The 18,605-nt window shown below is 39.2% G+C and overlaps 1 protein-coding gene across 1 annotated transcript in view; it reads right to left on the reverse strand.

The window, feature by feature from the left end:
- Window positions 1-207: 207 nt before the first annotated feature.
- TBCD (tubulin folding cofactor D) overlaps window positions 208-18,605 on the reverse strand; it is a 113,071-nt gene continuing 94,673 nt past the window's right edge. Inside the window, exons 26-32 of the mRNA XM_086473440.1 lie at window positions 17,417-17,535; window positions 16,922-17,013; window positions 15,896-16,036; window positions 11,320-11,403; window positions 9,807-9,965; window positions 8,547-8,685; window positions 208-264 (exon numbers count right to left, since the gene is read on the reverse strand). Of these exons, the coding sequence (XP_086329566.1) occupies window positions 208-264; window positions 8,547-8,685; window positions 9,807-9,965; window positions 11,320-11,403; window positions 15,896-16,036; window positions 16,922-17,013; window positions 17,417-17,535 (791 nt within the window). The remainder of the gene's footprint in view (window positions 265-8,546; window positions 8,686-9,806; window positions 9,966-11,319; window positions 11,404-15,895; window positions 16,037-16,921; window positions 17,014-17,416; window positions 17,536-18,605) is intronic.

Here is an 18,605-nt window from a genome sequence, read left to right on the forward strand (position 1 = left end):
CTTTCAAGGCTTCCCCTCCAGAATTGGTCACAGCTGTGCCACTTCAGGAAAACAAAAACATTATATCCATATACTATAGAGTCCTGTGCACCCACATCTAAAGCAACACTCAGCAGCAGTCAGTGTGAGATTTAAGAGGCTGCTGCATGGTGGAAAACAAACAAAAAAAGACTTTCAGCAACTTACTTCTCTTGCATGGTAAATATATCAAAACAGCCGTTTGCCAGCATTTGGTCCAGCATTGTCAGGAGAGGTACAGACACCCTGATGAAAGAAAATAATGTAACAATGTAAATACACCTCTTGGCATACCTATATAACACTATTTTTAATTAGAAGCAAAGAAAGAAACTTCCTATCTACCTACACATATTTAAATTGAACTCTAATTTACACAGGGGAGGCTTGCTCGGTATAACTTCTGTGTGTTGGCAAAATCATCTTCATTGGCTGAGAGGGGAATGTTCCGTTACAGCCAAAAGGAAAAAACCTGATTAACAACACGCCTGGTTTAAACTTGCAGGGTCCTGAAAACACAACTAACAGTAGTAGAAATTATTAATTTATTTTCTAGTATATAAACAATGTATTCCACAAAATGTACCAGAAGTTACACCACCACCTCATTACAGGTAATTACCAAACGAACCAACACACAACGTGTCAGCTGGAATAATGATGGTCGTGTTTTCTATTTCAACAGCTGAGACAAGAAACAAAATAAAAATGAAAATTCTGTTAATAGTTGTGAGTTTTTTTCCCCTAGGGAATATTTTTTATTTCGCACATGTTTGATAAGTGAGGCTTAGAGAAATTACTCTCATTATGCAGAAGGAGTCACCTCTAAAGAAAAATCTTCACAAGAAAATTATACTTCAAGTATTTGTCAAAAACCAGTACCTAAATGAAATGCAGACTGGACTACACCGAGATGTGTGCAGCACTATACAATCCCCAGGAGTGCATTATATAAAAGCTGGTGCTTATCACATGATGCGCAATATTAAACTATGGTAGATGCAAAATATTCTACCATTGCTCATTTATTACAGGTTTTATTACTGCTGTACCAAAGAGATGTATTAAAGCAAATTTACATGGCCCAGGCATACTTCATTTGGGCATATTGAAGAAGATGTGCCATACATCTGACTCCAAATATTCCTGCTGTTAAAGGTAAAAAAGCAAAAGAAAAACATTACCGGTCATTCCGCAGGTTGTCCTCAAAGACCTTGAGCAGTGTCTCACAAAAACTCTCCATAGCACTAGAATCGTTCTGGATTTTCTTCATGTAGTCCAAAAGGCTCTGGGCAGAGTATCTGAGCTACAACAGAGGAATCCCACATGAAGGCACAGGGAGCAAACCCCGCTGCAACGCACACACACCAACCACCCGGCATCGAGGTGTACACCTGCACTGTGAATACACTCACCACAGCAGCCAAGCGTATAAATTCAGTAACAACATTTGACAGGAAGATGGCTATTTTACTTTCATTAATCCTTTTTCAAGGAAAGGGTTTTTTTCCTTTTTAAGTTTCACCATTGTAGGAAAAAAAGACCACATTAAAGGTTCTTTATTTTCTTTCTCTCAAAATAAAACATCCCCAAACCACTACGATTATCCTGCTTTACTACAAATAATAATATTGTTATGGCTCTGAAAGTTAGAGAGTACACAAGAAGTTCAAGAGGTAATATTTATTAAACAAGCTGATGTAATTGAAAAACGCAGGCAAGGCTTGGGCATGTGGTGCAGGCCACACAAACCAGCAGTAAACTCGGGTTAAAAATTAAAAACAACTCAGAAATAATGACTCTTGGTTTAACTGTGTTAATCAGCTCGTTCAGAACGACGGCAGGAGGAGGTTTCGGCGCTTATGCCAAAGGCTCAGCTGGCAGCAGGCTGCCGGGTCACCCAGCTGCTCCACACCGCAGGCAACAGCCTCCCTTCTGCACCCCAGGGCCGGGGGCCCCAGCTCCCCACGGCCGGGGGCCCCAGCTCCCCACGGCCGGGGGCCCCAGCTCCCCACGGCCACAGCGCTGGTGAGCCCCAGCCAGGCCGGCGTCTCCTCTCCGGGCCCTGCGGTGCGGGAGGGCAGAAGACAGAGCCTCTGCGGGACGCCCCTTCCCTGCGGGATCCGTGTCCCCAGGCAGCCAACAGTGCACCCAGGAGCTGCGGGACGGGACTGCGACAGGCTCCAGGAGCTCCAGGACACCACTACTAACGCAGAGATGTCCCATTGCTGGGAGAGGCAGGAATTTCAGTTTCCAGGCTCATCTTTTGCAATATTAATTGACTTCCCTTGAGGAGGAGAAGAAAAATGTGGGGGTTTTGGTTACAGAAACTACCTCAAAGGAAGATGTCTCATCAAGGATAAACATAATCAGATTTCTGAATTTTCCTGACTGCGATGTGAAGGAACATCAGCCCTGCTGGGACTTGGTCAAGTGGCTTAGGGAAGCAGGGGGTGTTAGGGGGTGTCCCCCTGTAAGAAACTGCCTTACAATGAGGAGGGCCTTACAATGAGGTGGGGCACACCAGTTTTGAAGTACAAATTTCTTTCAGTTTTGGTTACAAGTGTTAAATAATTTTATGCTGAGTCAAGAGGGGGCTGTAAGCAGTAAGTAAGCCTGTTCAGTCAGCGCAGATTTTCTTTCTGAAGCTCATACATAGCATATTGATAGCGCATTCAAAGGGGCAATCAGTTCCCTCAGGAGATTGACCCTTTTATCAAGAAAAGAAAAAAATGTATCAGATCAGTATGAGAAGTGTCACAAGCATCCTCCTGAAAGCAAGGGAGGAATCTCTATTTAAACATTTTATCTAATTTAAGTTGTATATCAGCAACATTTATGGGTGCATCAGCACAGAACAAGAAACGTTTTAACCTTGAATCAAAACTCTGAACTAGTTTTCAAAAGCTTTCGCCTACTTGTAAACAACAGGGCACAGCAATCCACACTACCTGGAAAGCAGCGCACTCTGCTATTTTAACAATTTGTTCTACAGTGAAATATCCTGGGCAATGCAGACGTAGAAATATTTATTGAAAAAGGTCCGGCAATTTAATGAACTTACTCGGTTATTCTGCATTTCAAAATGATAGCCAAATCTCAGTAAAAATTGTTTAAACATTTGTAAAAGCCAGCTATACTAAACTGAAATACGGAATTGAACTGAGTGTGGTTCCTTCCTATGCCACGCTATGGTATGTTTCCCTCTCTTTACAGGTTATACAGTTGTAAGGAAGAGAGATTTCCTGAAAATTTAAAACCTGCTTTATGATTGTACACTACCCTTTAAAACAATCTGTGCATTTAAGACCATTACAAATAAAGAAGAAATATTTTGTCTTAATACCTTATACTAGCAGAGATCAATTACAAGCAGAAGATCTGTTACATCTGAGTCAAGTCTCAGGAAAAGATCTTAAAACATGTCTGGTTAACCATGTAATTTTCTATTTCTTTTGTCTTTAAACTACCTTGCAGATCTCACACCATTTTTTGAAGAAAGCTTAATTACTCAATGCTTTTTCTGCGGATTCAAATGAATGAGGAGGCAAGAATGGGCACGAAAGAAAAGGGCAAGCACAGCTACACGTAAGACATTCCAAAGCTGTGCGGAACCAAGACAGAGTAGCAGGATGATCAGAAAAAATGTATAATGAAGACAGCATTTCTTCATTAGCAAGTAATTAAACAATACAAAAGTACAGGTGTGATTAAACCGTGGCCTAACTGCTTGGAAGGTCTTAAAATGGGACATTTTCCAAATAGTCAGCACAGACCACAGGAACTTTAGTGGAAGAAACTCTAAGTTATCTAACAAAATAACTTTACATGAATACGTTAAATCCCTATTTTCTCCTCAGGTGAACACTCCTTTTTTCCCAGATAACCTATGAGGACAATATCTGAGCTATAACTGTAACTGCTCATGAGTATTTGCAGAGAAGAGCATCTCCAAACTTCTTCCTCATCTATGCAGAACACAGAATTCACACTATATCAAATGTGTGACATTTACCTTTCCCTGGGGTTCCAACAAGGACTGGGAAAGGAAATTAGGAGGTTAATGGGTTGGAATTGGGACAACTTTGGATAAGAATTTAAGAGGAGGCCTGAGAATGACCTTGTTCTTATTAAACATAGTAAAAACAGGGTTTGCCACGGCTTGGCTCTCCCCTCATTTCAGCCAACAGCACAGACTTCAGTGACAGGCAATACACGGAAAGGTGAACGGTGTTTGAAGGGACCACCCATCTGTTGATAAACTAAAGTCCTAAGGATTTTACCTCCTGAACCAGGGGGGAAGTATGAGGAAGCGTAGCTACAGCAAGGGGCGAAGGCAACTACAGCTCTGGACGGGCGCGTGGCGTATAAATAAACCTTCATGAAGCTGTTTCCTAGTCAGCTTGTTGCAAAACCAAAGTAGAGCACTTCTAAAAACTGCCTTAAGGCAACCAGTGGGACTGATACGGCCAAAACAAAATTAGCTGAGGCACCCAGTTTGTACCAGAGCATCCAAAATCTGAGCTACTCGTCAGCTATAAAGACGCCCAGTCCACAGACGGGCTCTGATCCTTACTTTGCAGTGCTACCTTGGACAGACCTGATAAAAAAGGCAGTGGGGTATGACAAGACAGGAAGACCTGTACTGCAGATGTTCAGTAGATTGACATACCCTAATGGCTGTCATTCTCCCATTGAACCAGTCTCCTCGGAGCCCCAGGTATCTTACAAAATTCAGTCTTCTGCACCTAACACACCACAAGTGGAAGTCAAGCGAGTAACTACTGGGAAAGGCTGGACAAAATCAGAGGTACAGATAACTGCTAAAGGCTCCAGTTTTCACAGAAGCATTTCAACGGAGCAAGAGCTGCTCAGAGTCAGACCATTCCTGTAACACTTGCAGAAGAAGCCATGATACGCTCAATAAATAACAATGGTTTTGGATCATTTCTGATCTCGACAGATTTACAGCACTGAAGTGGCAGTAGCCTATTTTCCCAGCAACTTTAGAAAAAATTGCATATCATTTAAATTTTAGCACAAGTGAAACCACATCTCCCTTGTTTTACTTGCAACACTGCTTTTAATAAACCAAATCTTTCGATGCCAGTAACTCTTAAGACTCAAGTCAATGACGTTTTATGAGAAGTAGGAATATCATCATTCACACTTTTTTTCTTTAAAACAAGAATGCCAGAAGTTATTCTCAAGTGTATTTTGCTCAAGAATTGTCAACCAAGAAGACTGGGTTTAGGGCTTGTTCCTTCAAACCACATATGCATTAATTTGCATACAATTTGTCACAGTAACCAGATGTTTTAGAACATCATCTACGAATGTCCCACCGCTTTCATTTGTAAGAACCAACACAGCTGTTCAAAGCTCCTTATTTGCTCCAAACACAGTCACAAACATCACCGGCAAACAACGAGTCCATTCTGAGGAAAGTAAAACATGAATAGTATCACGCATTTGGCACATCGATAGTGTGGAGGACATCTGTATGCCACAGCCAGCCTTTAAATTTTGTCAGGGGGCTTTAACACACATATGCATTGATGGGATAGTCTTGGAACTGGCCACTCCAATTGCCACAGGTCTTTGGCATCTCATGTCGGAATCCTGGTACTGGCCTGGGAGAAAACGCTCCATTTTCAAAACAGGTTGCTGCTTTTCTCCGCCCCCCCCAAGGTTTTGCTTTAGATTTCTGTAACATTTTAAAATGTAATTTTCACTCTTTATGGGGGGAGGGGAATCACAGGACATTCTGTGCTTCAACAAAATTTTAAATGTAGTGTAGTTTAACAATAATGAAATTATATCAAAATTGTATCCTGACCCCTGAAACTACAGGGTTTGTGAACTGGAGAAAGAACACCATTGTACAGTTCTGATCTCTATATACTGAGAGGATTTTTTATGCAGCCATAAGAAATACGCATCGTTGTGGGCCAGATATATAATTAGAAGATTCTTTTACACAGAGAAAGTGCCCTTTGAACCAAGGCGATGTAGCAGAATGCCAAATCCCAAAGGGAATGACATCTTCTGTTTTTCCAGATTACTTCAAATGCTTGAGCTACAATTCTTTCAGCAACCACACTGCCACCAAAATGTTTCTGAAATACCCCACACAGCTCATTTCAGAAAATCTCTTTACAAAGCAAAACAAAGAACTACTCTTGCTAAATATACTGCAGAGCCATTCTAACTATGGAAAAATAGCCCCTGACCACTGGATTACAATGGAGCCTTTCTCCTACTCATTCCCTGAGATGACTTACAGACAAACCGACATTTGAACTCAGATTATCTTGCAGTATACGAGAATATTCTAACTTTCTAACGTCTATGTCCATGTGTGTATGTGCGTACATATTTTTACGTGAGAGAGGGAAGAAAGGAGAGATCACAAGAACACACATAGGTTACTACAAGAACATGTATTTGAATAATCTTTTTCCTCTATCCAAGATTTTAAAAATCTGCTTCTTTCATATTTTTAATTTAATTTAATGTTTTAAATCAGTCCCTGGATATTCAGCAAAGAACACTACAGGATTTGATAGAATAGTTTGAAACACAATTCATTATAAGATACATCAATTCTGACTTATATATCACATTTTAAATATTAAATGTAATTCACCACACACTGTATAACCCCAAGTGAAGTACCCTATACTTCGAGCCTCCCTTGCGCTTCTATCTGGCTTGAAAGAGAATCAGGACATCATCTTTCGAAAGCCAAAGCCCTTGAGAATATTTTAACCGGAACAAGCCTTTAGCGTTAAAGAAAAATGCAAGGTCACAGAAAGTTAACATTTCAAAATCATATTTTGAAAACAGTACAGAAGGTTTCCCTTAAATGTACTGGCAGACAGTAACAAGGGAAGGGAGCTACAAGTAACTGAATTGTTTGCACTTTTCAAAACCAAGTACAACCAGAACTTTAAAAAAAAAAAAAAGTTATTAAAATGTTGAATAAGAATTTTCCTCTGACCTTGGTTAGCAGTCAAAATGTCTCTTTCTCCACAACTTTCGTCCCTTTTTATATGTATATGAATATCTTTGGTTTTGCTGGAGACTCCTATAATTAACTATGTTTGACTAACAGCTCAATTTCATGTACATGTCTGCTATTAAAAAAAATCTGTTAAGAGTTACATTGTCTATCCGATAATTATTGTCACAAACCAATAAGCATATGTTTTCAAAGTTTTAAAATAGCCGTTGCTATATAATTAGCTGCCATTTTAGAAACACTAAAATTCACAAAATTGGTTTAAATACACGAGACTGCACAGACACCAAATTCTCTTCTCCACAAAACCCACAGGCACACGGACGTCTCTTGCTCACGAGCACAGAACCCACGGCATCAGGCCAAACCCATCATCTGGGCATACTCAGAACAGCTCATGGTAGGACTGAGAAGTGGAAGCCATGGCAGACGAGCTCGAAAGGATTACCTCCTTCCTCCTGTGAACCCAGCAGGAGCTGTTCGCTCTCCACAAGAACTGTTTCCCGACACTTAGCGCTTTTCTACCAGCTTTCTTAATTAGAGACGGCAATCTTAATTAGAAACACTCTTAAACACTGTTGGGGTGCTGACTCATGACCTCCTCCTCCTGTTACAGGACCGCTGCAATTTAAAGATTTAACTGACAGTCCAGAATATTCTGTTACTGGTCTGGTATTTCTCTGTAGTGTCCTATTGAACTGTGTCCTTCTCCCAATAGTTGTTTTCGTATCTGTTACATCTTTGGCTACATCAAATAACAAAAATGTTAGAAGCCAAATATCTTGAAACCACAAATTCTGAAACTAGCGACCCAAGCTGTGATATAAGGACAGAAGGATACACCAAAATTATAATAAAGCCTGGAAGATTTTGGCAGCAGCACAGACTACCAAAACCAGTAACAAAGACACTGTTCATGCACAGAAGAATGAAATAGAGATTGCAAAGCTCAGAGGACTCAGACAGACATTTGAATGATATTTCTTTGTAATGTAATTTCCGGTTATCTCTTTGGGACTTTTGTGGAAAGCGTATCAAAAATAAAAAAAAAAAATCTGAACATACTGTTAACACATATTGACAACTAATAGTTAATGTTTTGCATCAGGTTACAAAGGAAACAGGCATTCAGCACATTTAAAAAGAGCAATCACCTTGCCTTTAGCCATAACATCTAGCTGAACAGCTCTTCCTCTGTTAACAAAGGTAAGAGTTGATTGAGCAACAGGCTGGAACTCTCTGGTTCTATAAAGCCAGGAAATGAGAAACAGTGCCCTTGGTCCTTGTTCCCTGCATGCGCAGCAAGTCAAGAAAATAACACTTTTAAAGATGAAAAATATAAAGCCCATCAGGTTTAAAAGCATGACGATTTCTTTTAAAAATCTTACATCTGAAATTCTCACTATCTGCAACATCCATTGTTAACAGACTAAACCCTTTAGTCAACAATTTTAGCGGGTAAATGCATTCTCCTACCAAAAGGAAAGCCTCTCAGCCTTCTTACCGTTGTCTCTGTTAATCCACCAACAGACACAGAGAGACCCAAAAGCACGTAGTATCGGTATGTTGGCAAACCCAAAAGCTGGGTGATACGAGGGAAAGCTTCCGATGCGGCATTCCAGTTTAGAGTCTCTTTCTCTGACCTGGGGAAGGAAAAAAACTTATCTTGCATCTGTGCACTGCCTTTCTTCTCCAGACATCCCTTATGATAGCTCCTCAGCCTCAAGCAGCATGTCAGTGAAGAAAGTCTCTGAACTACCTACAAACCAAATTAATCATTGGCTTTAGGCATATGGGGAAAATACAAATCAGAAGTTTGGCCACTGCCAGTAGAGTGAAGCAATGTTCAAGTCCCTGTTCTGATTCAGATAAGGGATTTGAACCACAGTTTCCTTTTCACATGCACTTTTCTCTACACCAAGAAAACCCTTTCTTGCATTCCAGTGCGAGTCCTCTCCCACCGACAGCTAACCAACAACTGACACAGAGCCAGCCTTATCCCAGGAAAGGCGAACGCACATACACCCCACCACAGATCAGCCAGCAGCCGAGCAGACACAGCACTTTCTGAGTTACAGGAGGCTGAGAACCTGCTGAACAAACAGAATGGGGACACACAGTTGGATGTTCCTCATCCCAATCAGGTATTATAATCACCATTCAGGAATGAGTTCCTCTCACTCTTGCTTTAACTAGAAGTTCCATCTTGGAAAACCAGTGCAACTAGAGCTTGGTTTAAATAATACAGTTCACTAAAAATTATCATTATGATCAATCAATGTTTTCCAGTTGGGGAAAAAAAAAATTCAGGAAGGGGGACTGCAAATAAATTCCAGCTCTCACATTATGAAGAGAAAATGAGATTATAGACCAGACATTTCATAAGCAGCAGGCTTACCAAAACACAGCTCCCAGCAGTTTTGTTTTACCAATGGTCTTCCATCTACTGACACGATCTCTACCATTCACCATGAAACTGGCTGATGGGTTCAGAACTTATTTGGTTTAGCCCAGAGAAAGATTTATACAGCATGGCCATACAAGACCTATCTCCTCAGGAAACTGTGGTTTTAACAGGAACTCATACCTTCTTTTCTGCATATTCATCGGACACTTCAATGACATTCTGACAAAGTGCACCAAATATTCCTCCGTACTCATATTGGGCATTTGGGCACAAAAATTACATCAGGTTACTTGTGTTAGGTGTAACTGTGTGCATGTATCTTTCACTGGTTTAGGACACGTTTTTCCAGTATATTACCTTGGAAATATCCTCTCTAGCTCTTCTCGATGAGGTATGTGTGGAACTGGAGGATGGTCAAAATGTAAAAGAGTAAGGAACACAGATCCTGCATGAGCTCGAAATTTATCGATTTTCTCAGCCGACTGTTGAGCCAGCCAGCACATAATCTGTTTGCAGCTACAAAGAAGAAAAGAAAACAATTAATCAAATAATTTAATCAACAGAATAAGTATTAAAATCTAAACTGTTTCAAGGATATCAAAAATATCCTGCTACGAAAGTATTCTGGTTTAACACTTTGTAACGAACATACAAGTGATTTAAGACATCAACACAATAACAGAATCTTTAAAGCTTTATCTTCCATAGATCAATCAAAAAACAGGATGACATCAGCATTACACAGTATTTGATATTCAGACAGCACTTTTCACCCAAAAAGATATGAAGATGCTTTACGGTTGGATGAACTGCTGCATTTCAGATGGAAATAAAGCAGGAACCTTGAGAAAAGCCCATTCTCAAGTAGAAAACCGCACATATAGCAGAGGACCAGTCTATCCCAAATCTCATATATTCCACATTAATCACTTCAACCCTGGCTAGTTTTTAACAATATCCTACATTCATAACTAAACTCTCAGCTACAGTATTGTGTTCCACAAGGCCCTTTACACGTTCAGAAAGGACAACTAATGTAGTAAAACCAGCCAGAACTCCTTCAGTTACAGCAAGACCCAGAATCTTCAGAAAATGTGATCCAGCTGTCAGGAATGCTTTTCTAAGTTTCATGTGAATCATCTATGTCTCCAATAGACCAACAGAGGGAAGCCCCTGGACAACAGGCACTGGTTTGAGTAGCTTATTCTTACAGAATCCAGTGTTTTCCTTCAAAGTGTCCTTCTAAGTTTGGGGGTTTTTTAATTAAAAAAGAAATCATGTATATAGTCAGCTAACCATTGGGCATGCTCTGTCCATAAACCAACATCATTATCAGGAAATCTTTGTTGCAGCTCAAGCTATGCTTAAAACTGGTTAAGGTTCGTTTGTTTGGTTTTTTTACCATTAAGGGTATTGTATCATGAAATTAAAAATCAGAAGCCCAGTGTAAATTACCTTTTTCTCTATTTCCTTACTAGTAATTCTGCAAAGACGACAGAAATGAATATAAACTCATCTCCACATTTTATCACATTCCATGTTAATGATGCAATGCTCTGGATAAGCGGACAAGTTTACTTTCTATTCCAGTGAACAATACTGGCAAGCTCCACAGAAGCGGCAAGTATAGACCAAATCTCACAGATGCGCTGTATTTCAGAGGTGGGACTGCCACCCAGTTTCTCGCAGTAAGGTCGATCTCAATGCAACATTCTCATCATCTGCATGGGTGTTTAGGCTGAGGCACTTCTATCAAAAGTTCTGTCACACTCAATAAAGGAGTAAGTACACTATACATAAGCAATGCTTTCTCGTATGGGCTGGACATAGTTACAAGAGGTAAGAGACAGAAGTAGTACAACTAACATACATGCTGGCACTAATTAACTCCACTTCGTTCTGAACCAGCAGAAGCGTCACTTCCATTAAACTTGTCATAGCAGCTTCACGTACCCTGTTGAAACAGATACATTAGTTACATCAGTATTTACTTAAATAAATACATCAGCAGGTAAGGTAGGCACTGGCAAAACATCAACATAATCAAAGTGTTGACTACTGAGAGCAGCTATCATCTTTTTGGGAGGAAGAGGAGTGTGTATAGCTGTACCCCTCATCCTGTAAAGTGAAGCCCACACCACACTAAGGGTACAACAGTCATCCAACCTTCCAGGCAAGCCCCCTACCTACCATCTTATTTTTTACTCCAGCCAGATGTTATCAGGTTTATTCTTTATTTTGAAGAAGGTTATAATTGATAGTGATCAGTAGCATTTAGCATGTAAGTAGACGTATTTAAACCTAAATGCTCTGTCTGCTTCAAATCATCTTCTAAAAAGGCTAACCCACATTTTGACATTAAGATATTTAAGCACTGTCAAAAGCATCATATTCTTGTAAATTTTCAAGCTTAATATTTCCAACGTTAAAAAAATTGTAGCTTAAATCCCTATGCTGAGTAATAATTAGTTCTACAAAAAAGAACAGCTAAAGTAACACTAAGCTGTGCTTGAAGTACATCTTATCTATACGGTGAAGATTTTGTGCCTTCAGAATGCCTAAATATATCATCAACACTAAAAAAAAGAAGATGAAGAGTGTAATTTCAATTAAAAGAAAAATCAATACGCTTGTTTTAAACCACATGCCTTGTCAATACATGAGTTGTTAAAAAGTATTTTCTCTCTTAAGAGACATGGGCGATACCATGCCAGATCCTCAACTGGTTACCTAATCCTGCAGAAGACCAGGACCAACACATTCATCACATTAGTCACTCACGGTAATTACTGACTTTCTCAGTAATAATTAAATAAAAAAACCAAAACAACAACAAAACCCCAAAAACCCAAACCCCCAAACATTTGAAAAGGTACACCTGCCTACTGCAAAAAGAAATACTCCTGTTTCTAATTTCCAAAAGGAGCTGAAAATAGTTGCCTATGCCATTTGAAACTGGGCAGGACATTTGTTATAATGGTTAAAAAAGGTAAATTACATCATTTTTTCCTAAGTAGCTTAATACAAGTTTGGCAATCTTTCATCAAAGTAGGTTTTCCTAATTTTTCATACAGTATCTGACTATTAGATATTCATGTCTAACAAATGTAGACAGATTGGACAAGTCCCAGCAAACAATCTGTTAAAAGAAACATAAAGTTTGCATATGGAAAGCAAAGTTGGTTAAACTTTCCCACGATTCCATTAAAGAAAGACAAAAATTACACACCAAAGACAAGGTCTCTCCAGAGAAATGGCAATTCTCCCCATATCTTTCCATCTTAGTCAATGGTTTCGAAGAAACAGAATGAGAAAACATTCGTATTTGAGAGGCCACAGAAGTATTTAACAGCCAACAGTTCGCTATGAGAAAGGATTCCTCCTCCCCTTTAATTTACATGTTTCTTTGCTTGATTTTGGCTGGCATTGCTGAAGAAGCTTAAAAAGAATCTGGTGCTCAAAGCACATTTGAATTTTAATGGATGCTGGGAATTTAATTTCCTCAGGTTTTCTTTGAAAATTCCCACCCTGTAGAGTTTTGTTTTGTTTTTAAATTAAGACATAGACAGGCGGATAAACAGTAGGTATGGGGAACTCAAGTGAGAGCTGTCAGATGTGGCAGTTAACTTGAATTCCTAATTGTACTCAGTCAGGTTCTTATCTACTTCAGTATCAACCTGTCAATTTTGAAAGCAAAAAGCTCAGTATCTCTTCCCTTTCTCTGACTCCCCACCCTATACGGTTGCTTTTACATTTTCTTTCAGCTGCACCTCTCTCTCTTGTGTTACTACACACTCTGAGCAAAAGACTCATTCCCCTCCCCTCTTGCTTCGTTGAGGGCTGAGGAAGGAGAAGAGGGAAAGCCAAGTTCCTCCTTCCCTTGTGCAAGCTGGAAAGACCTGCTCTTGATCCTTACTAGTTTGCATCCTTGTTTCCTCTTCTAAGTTTGAGGTGTCAGACACGCCTGCTTTTCTCTGACTTCTGTCCTGTGTTATTATTTCCCTGCTGTACGACAACTTTAACAACCAGTACTGAAGGCTGAGGAGCTGGGTGTCATTATACAAAACCAGAAAAATACAAACACACAAATATTAACTCAGGCTGATAAGAGTAGTCTGGATTATTTGCCCTGTGTGCTTTTCCAACACGTTTGTAAATATTTCAGTGAAGTACCCTAAAGGAAGAAGGCTAGTCAATCAAAAAAGTGCCCCGTACTAACATGGCACAAAATATCCTTCCTCTACTTCGCACTGTAGAACTTACACTTCCCTTTCTGTTCAAAGACAGAGTAGTTATAAATAACTACTGCAACTCACGCTGGAACTGATGAGATCTCAGTGACTGATAAGGACTTGGTACAGCACAAGCAGTAAAGTTTGACAGCAGTACAAACCACCCAATGATTGCTGGCAATGAAAAACTGTAGCATGATCCATATTGCACAAAAAAAGCACAATCACAACTTTTCTTCCTACATAAGACAATAGCTGGTTATAGGGTGTGTTATAGTGGCTCCTGTTACGAATGTACTTTACAGCACTTGCCCCTGCGACCAAGCTACCTAATAAGCAATCCCAAAGAGGACAATGCCACTGTAATTAACTTTTCTTCTTTTTTTTAAAGGAAACCTGGGGCTACCAAACAGAGTAACAACACTAAAGTCAAGAGTGAGTAGGCCAGAATTCTAACCCAGATAACCAGAAACTTGAGCCTAAACAAAAAATTCCCAAACTCACACAATGTGTACTTGGCATCACGTATTATTACACCGGATTTGAGCAGGGACCAGCATGCCATGCGTGGCTGCTGAAGCTGAATACAGCCGTGCTCCAGAACTGGACTGGTTTGCTTGCAGAGGAGGGAGCAAGTGAATGAGACTGTTTAGGCCATAGAAAGAAGCATGATGAGCAAGGAGTGCACACCCTCCCCTGCAAGGCACAGCTAACGTCTCGCCCATTGTTGCCTTCCCAAGTCAGCAGTTACCATCCCAGGTTGCAACCGTCACCGGTGAGCTCTGCCAGCTTTGCTATAGCTACAACAACCCTAGTTTGGGGCCTTTCATTACAGTAGTCCTCTATCCCTCCTCACCTGTTGAGTCTCAGCTGACAGGTACAACATAGTAGATGCCACTCCATTAATTTAAAAGGAAATTACGTTTCATGTTCACATACTACTGTTGAAAACACCCTTCAAAGAAGAGGATAGTGACTGAAAAAAAACGCCTAAGCCAGTTATTTCATACAAATGCTCTACAAGAATATGACTAAAAATGAACACCAACCCCCTTTATGTGACTCAGCGCTGTCAGACAAAAGCTTCTTCAATGAACTAGGAAAATAAGGAAATCTTTTCAATTAACAAAATTATTTCCCACCAGTAATTTTTAGGCTCCCCCCATCCTGCCTGGAATGTAACAAAAGCATAGCCAGATACTACATCTCAACAATCACCAGGTTGTTAATTTATGATCCTGAACATGCATCTCTGTACCCTGAGATGCTTCATATAGTTGCCCGACAGGTCAAATATATATTACCATGTCATTACCATACCATACAAACAGTATTACCCATACTGTTAAAACAGGGCCGATACTTTATATACAATCATCTAAAAGACACACATATCTATATATTTTCAAATTAAAATAAAAAAGGACACAAGACTTCATAGTGCTTTGGTTCATCAGTTTAGAAATTGCCTTTTCAGATCACTATTACTGAAGGAATACAAAACATTCAGATTAATGCAATACTAGATATTGAATGTTCTTTATATATTAAGGGAATTGGGAAGAAGTCACAAATATATCACTGCTACAAACTTAATCCTATACCTATTCTATAGATTTCACATTAGTAGACACGTTCCTACAGACTTGGGATTTAATTGTTCTTGCAATCTCATATCTTAAATAATTTAAACCCTAAACTTACAAAAGAGTCAATATACACCACAAAACAATTTATAAAGTTCTTAACTACCCCGGTTAGTCACTAAAATCCGTCACTAACACGTTATGCAACTGCTCCCTCTCCTGGCAAAAAGTCCCCACAACACGAACGTACAACAGGAGAGCTCAAGTAGGACTAAATGTGTTATTTCAAAGAAACAGAAGTAATGTTTTAAATCTCTACTTTTTCCAACTAACTAAATTCCTGATATTCACAAAAAGAAAACAATTTAATCCACAAAACCAGAATAAGGCTGAATTTCAGTTTAAAACACAATAGTCCCCATCTTCCTAACTTCCAAAGCAAGGCGCAAATTCTTGTCAGCCTTTCCTTTCACTTCCACTCTTCTTCCCCCAGTGTATTTCTACCTGTACTCATATCTCCAAAACCTTTCAGGTATCTATTTCTAACAGGTTTTGAAAAGACATCAGTTTTTAATTAGACATCAAACATGACAGCTAAGTTGAAGTCTCCATTGGTAAGGCATCTCACCATCCTCCAACATCTCCTCGGCTGTCTGTGGTGTAGTCCGTCACACCATTAAGTAGTGTAGCAAAAATCTGAGTAACGTTATCTTTGCAGACATATTCTTCCTGGGATCCTTCTCCCTTTACACCCATTGTCTGGCAAACCCTTTAAAAAGAGAAAAAGGAGGCGGGAGGAAACTAGTTGCAAGGAGAAACATTAAGATCACAACTTTGTTCTGTTGCTTAATAAAATTCCCCATATTCCCCCAAATATTCTAAATACGTATGGTGTCTCCTACAAACAGCAAGAAGAATATTTCTGAGGCTCCTGTTACATTTGACCTGAGGATTTCGATCAGTGTTCAGGTTTCAAGAAACACTGGCAAGGCTGAGAACTCAACAGTGAAGCAGTTGGTTTTACCTCTGTCGTACTACAAAAGGGAACATGCTTAAAGTGCCTGTCAGTGTCTGAACTCTCCTTAAAATGAAGTCAGCAAGAAGAGCAAAGTACTGTTACAATGTGCATTGATGTTGGTATTAACAAATTTCTTTACATCGAAGAGATGGGTTTTTTTTCACTGTTACAGTTTAAGTGCATATATACTATGATCCTATTAACACTAACTACACTGTGGCATGTCAACACTGAAATAATCCTTTAGAGAAACAGCGCCGTTTCCTTAAAACAAATCAATCTACTTATCAAGAAAGTGGAAAAAACACATATTCTTCCACCTCACTAAAGTTCACTAAATTGCAGCCCATGAGAAAGGTGAACTTTAAAATATCCTCCAGCTAGTCAGTTAATCGACTAAAACAAACCCACAACACCATCAGAGTTGTACTCCATCCTCAGATGTGTGATAATCCTCTGAATCAAAGATACATTGAGTAACAGAGATGCATCCAGTCCCACCCTAAAAATGTGTACGTCACAGTGTAACTGATTTCAAGAATCACGCAACAAGCTCAGAACAGAAAGTAGAATCAACAGGAGAAAGCTTCTAGGAAAAGAATTAAAATTAGAGAAAAATAAAGGTGACAAACATACTTTGCAATTGCTATTAGTGCATCTCTTCTGGATGCTGCAAAGCTCATGTTGGCAGGGGAAATTAATGTAACTTCTTTCAAACCTTCCAAAACCTGAAAAAAATATAAAATCCAATGCATTACTTATGATGTTATATGTAGGCATTTTATTAAAATGAGCTCAATCACATATGAGAGAACCAAGCAGGCAACAGTGGTTTCTCTCCAGGACTTGTCAGCATGCCTCACTTTTCCCTTTGGACAAATGTTCCGTAGCAAAGGGATAATTCAAGCTCTGGCTTTTCCATTAACACTAGTAAAGCAGGACTGAACTTTAATTATCAGAACCTATGGCAAGCTAAACTCACGATGATTTTCTGGAGTTACTGTGCATTAGAATGTAAACTCTTTCACAAAGACCTTTAATTATGACATTACTATTTATTTGATTACCATCATAGGTTTAATTCAAAATACCGTGTGCCTTCTTCTCATTACAATGATCATGTTTTCTCACCTGTTGGAGCCTGCCCTTTAGCAGAAATCTTGGAAGTGCCCCAAGAGCTCGTGAAAAGCCACAACGAATCATTTCCTCTGTGTTTTGTAGTTCTGAAATGTACCGTGTCACCAGCTCATCTAGAAAAAAATACAATTGCAGAGTGAAAAGCAACTAACACATCATTATCATTACACATTTGTAATGATACATACACACATAAATATTAACAAAAAAATAAAACAGGAAAAGATCCCCCAAATAGAGCAGCTAGAAAACTTTATAATTCACTAAACTAAAATACAGAATACCTTTCATTTCCTACAGAAAAAAAGATAAAAAATTTAAGATGTTCACTGTTACATGAATGAATTATTTTCTAAATACAGAGTTTTAGACAGATTAATCCCAGTTACTCAAACAGAGAAAAGACAAAGTTCTCAAGTTCAAAAAGTTGTAATGTTTTAAAAATCCAAAGAATAAGCATAAGCACAAATTTCTATACAAACACAAGGGAACAAGTTCTTTTGTATTTATAAGTCATCATTTTCCATAATTAGACAAGCATTCTCTGTTAGGAGAGATGTCTGGATTTTTGAAGGTCAGTTATTCGACAGTTTTAATTGGACTCAAGATTTAAACACACATGCAGATCATACCTAAGCAATGAGACAATTTCGTGTCACTTTCTATATAGAGACAAAAAAAAAATTGGGTGTTTTGCAGGAGAAAGCTCAAGAAGAAGAGACCACTCTGAAGCAGAGACGCTGTGCTCAGATTCTATGCATTGTTACATGACAAAACAGGGACGATGGCTCTACAAACAGTAGCACAGTCAAAAGGCACAAGAATAAATTGAACCGGGCATGGGAAAAGGAGGCTCAACAATGAAGTAAAGTGATACCAAGAAGAAAACGAGGATGAATAAAAAAGAAAAGAGAAAAAAGTCAGGAAACCATGTACATATTTCTGCTGTAGCCTTTATCATAGACTTAACAGACAATACTTCCTTTACCAGATTTTTTTCAGCTACTTCTGTAAAATGCATAGAAAAACAAGGTACGCCAGAAAAGCTTCTAAGAACAATCAAGACAGCTGCAATAAACACAACTCTGGTTCAAAAAGGAGAAAGGTGGTCGGTCTTAGTAATCGCTTTACCAAACATGCACTTTTCAATCCTCAAAGAAAAAGAATCAGAGATCCTAGGAAA

This window comes from Leptosomus discolor, chromosome 15, assembly GCF_034619465.1.
Source record: "Leptosomus discolor isolate bLepDis1 chromosome 15, bLepDis1.hap2, whole genome shotgun sequence".
NCBI classification, from domain to species: Eukaryota; Metazoa; Chordata; class Aves; order Leptosomiformes; family Leptosomidae; genus Leptosomus; species Leptosomus discolor.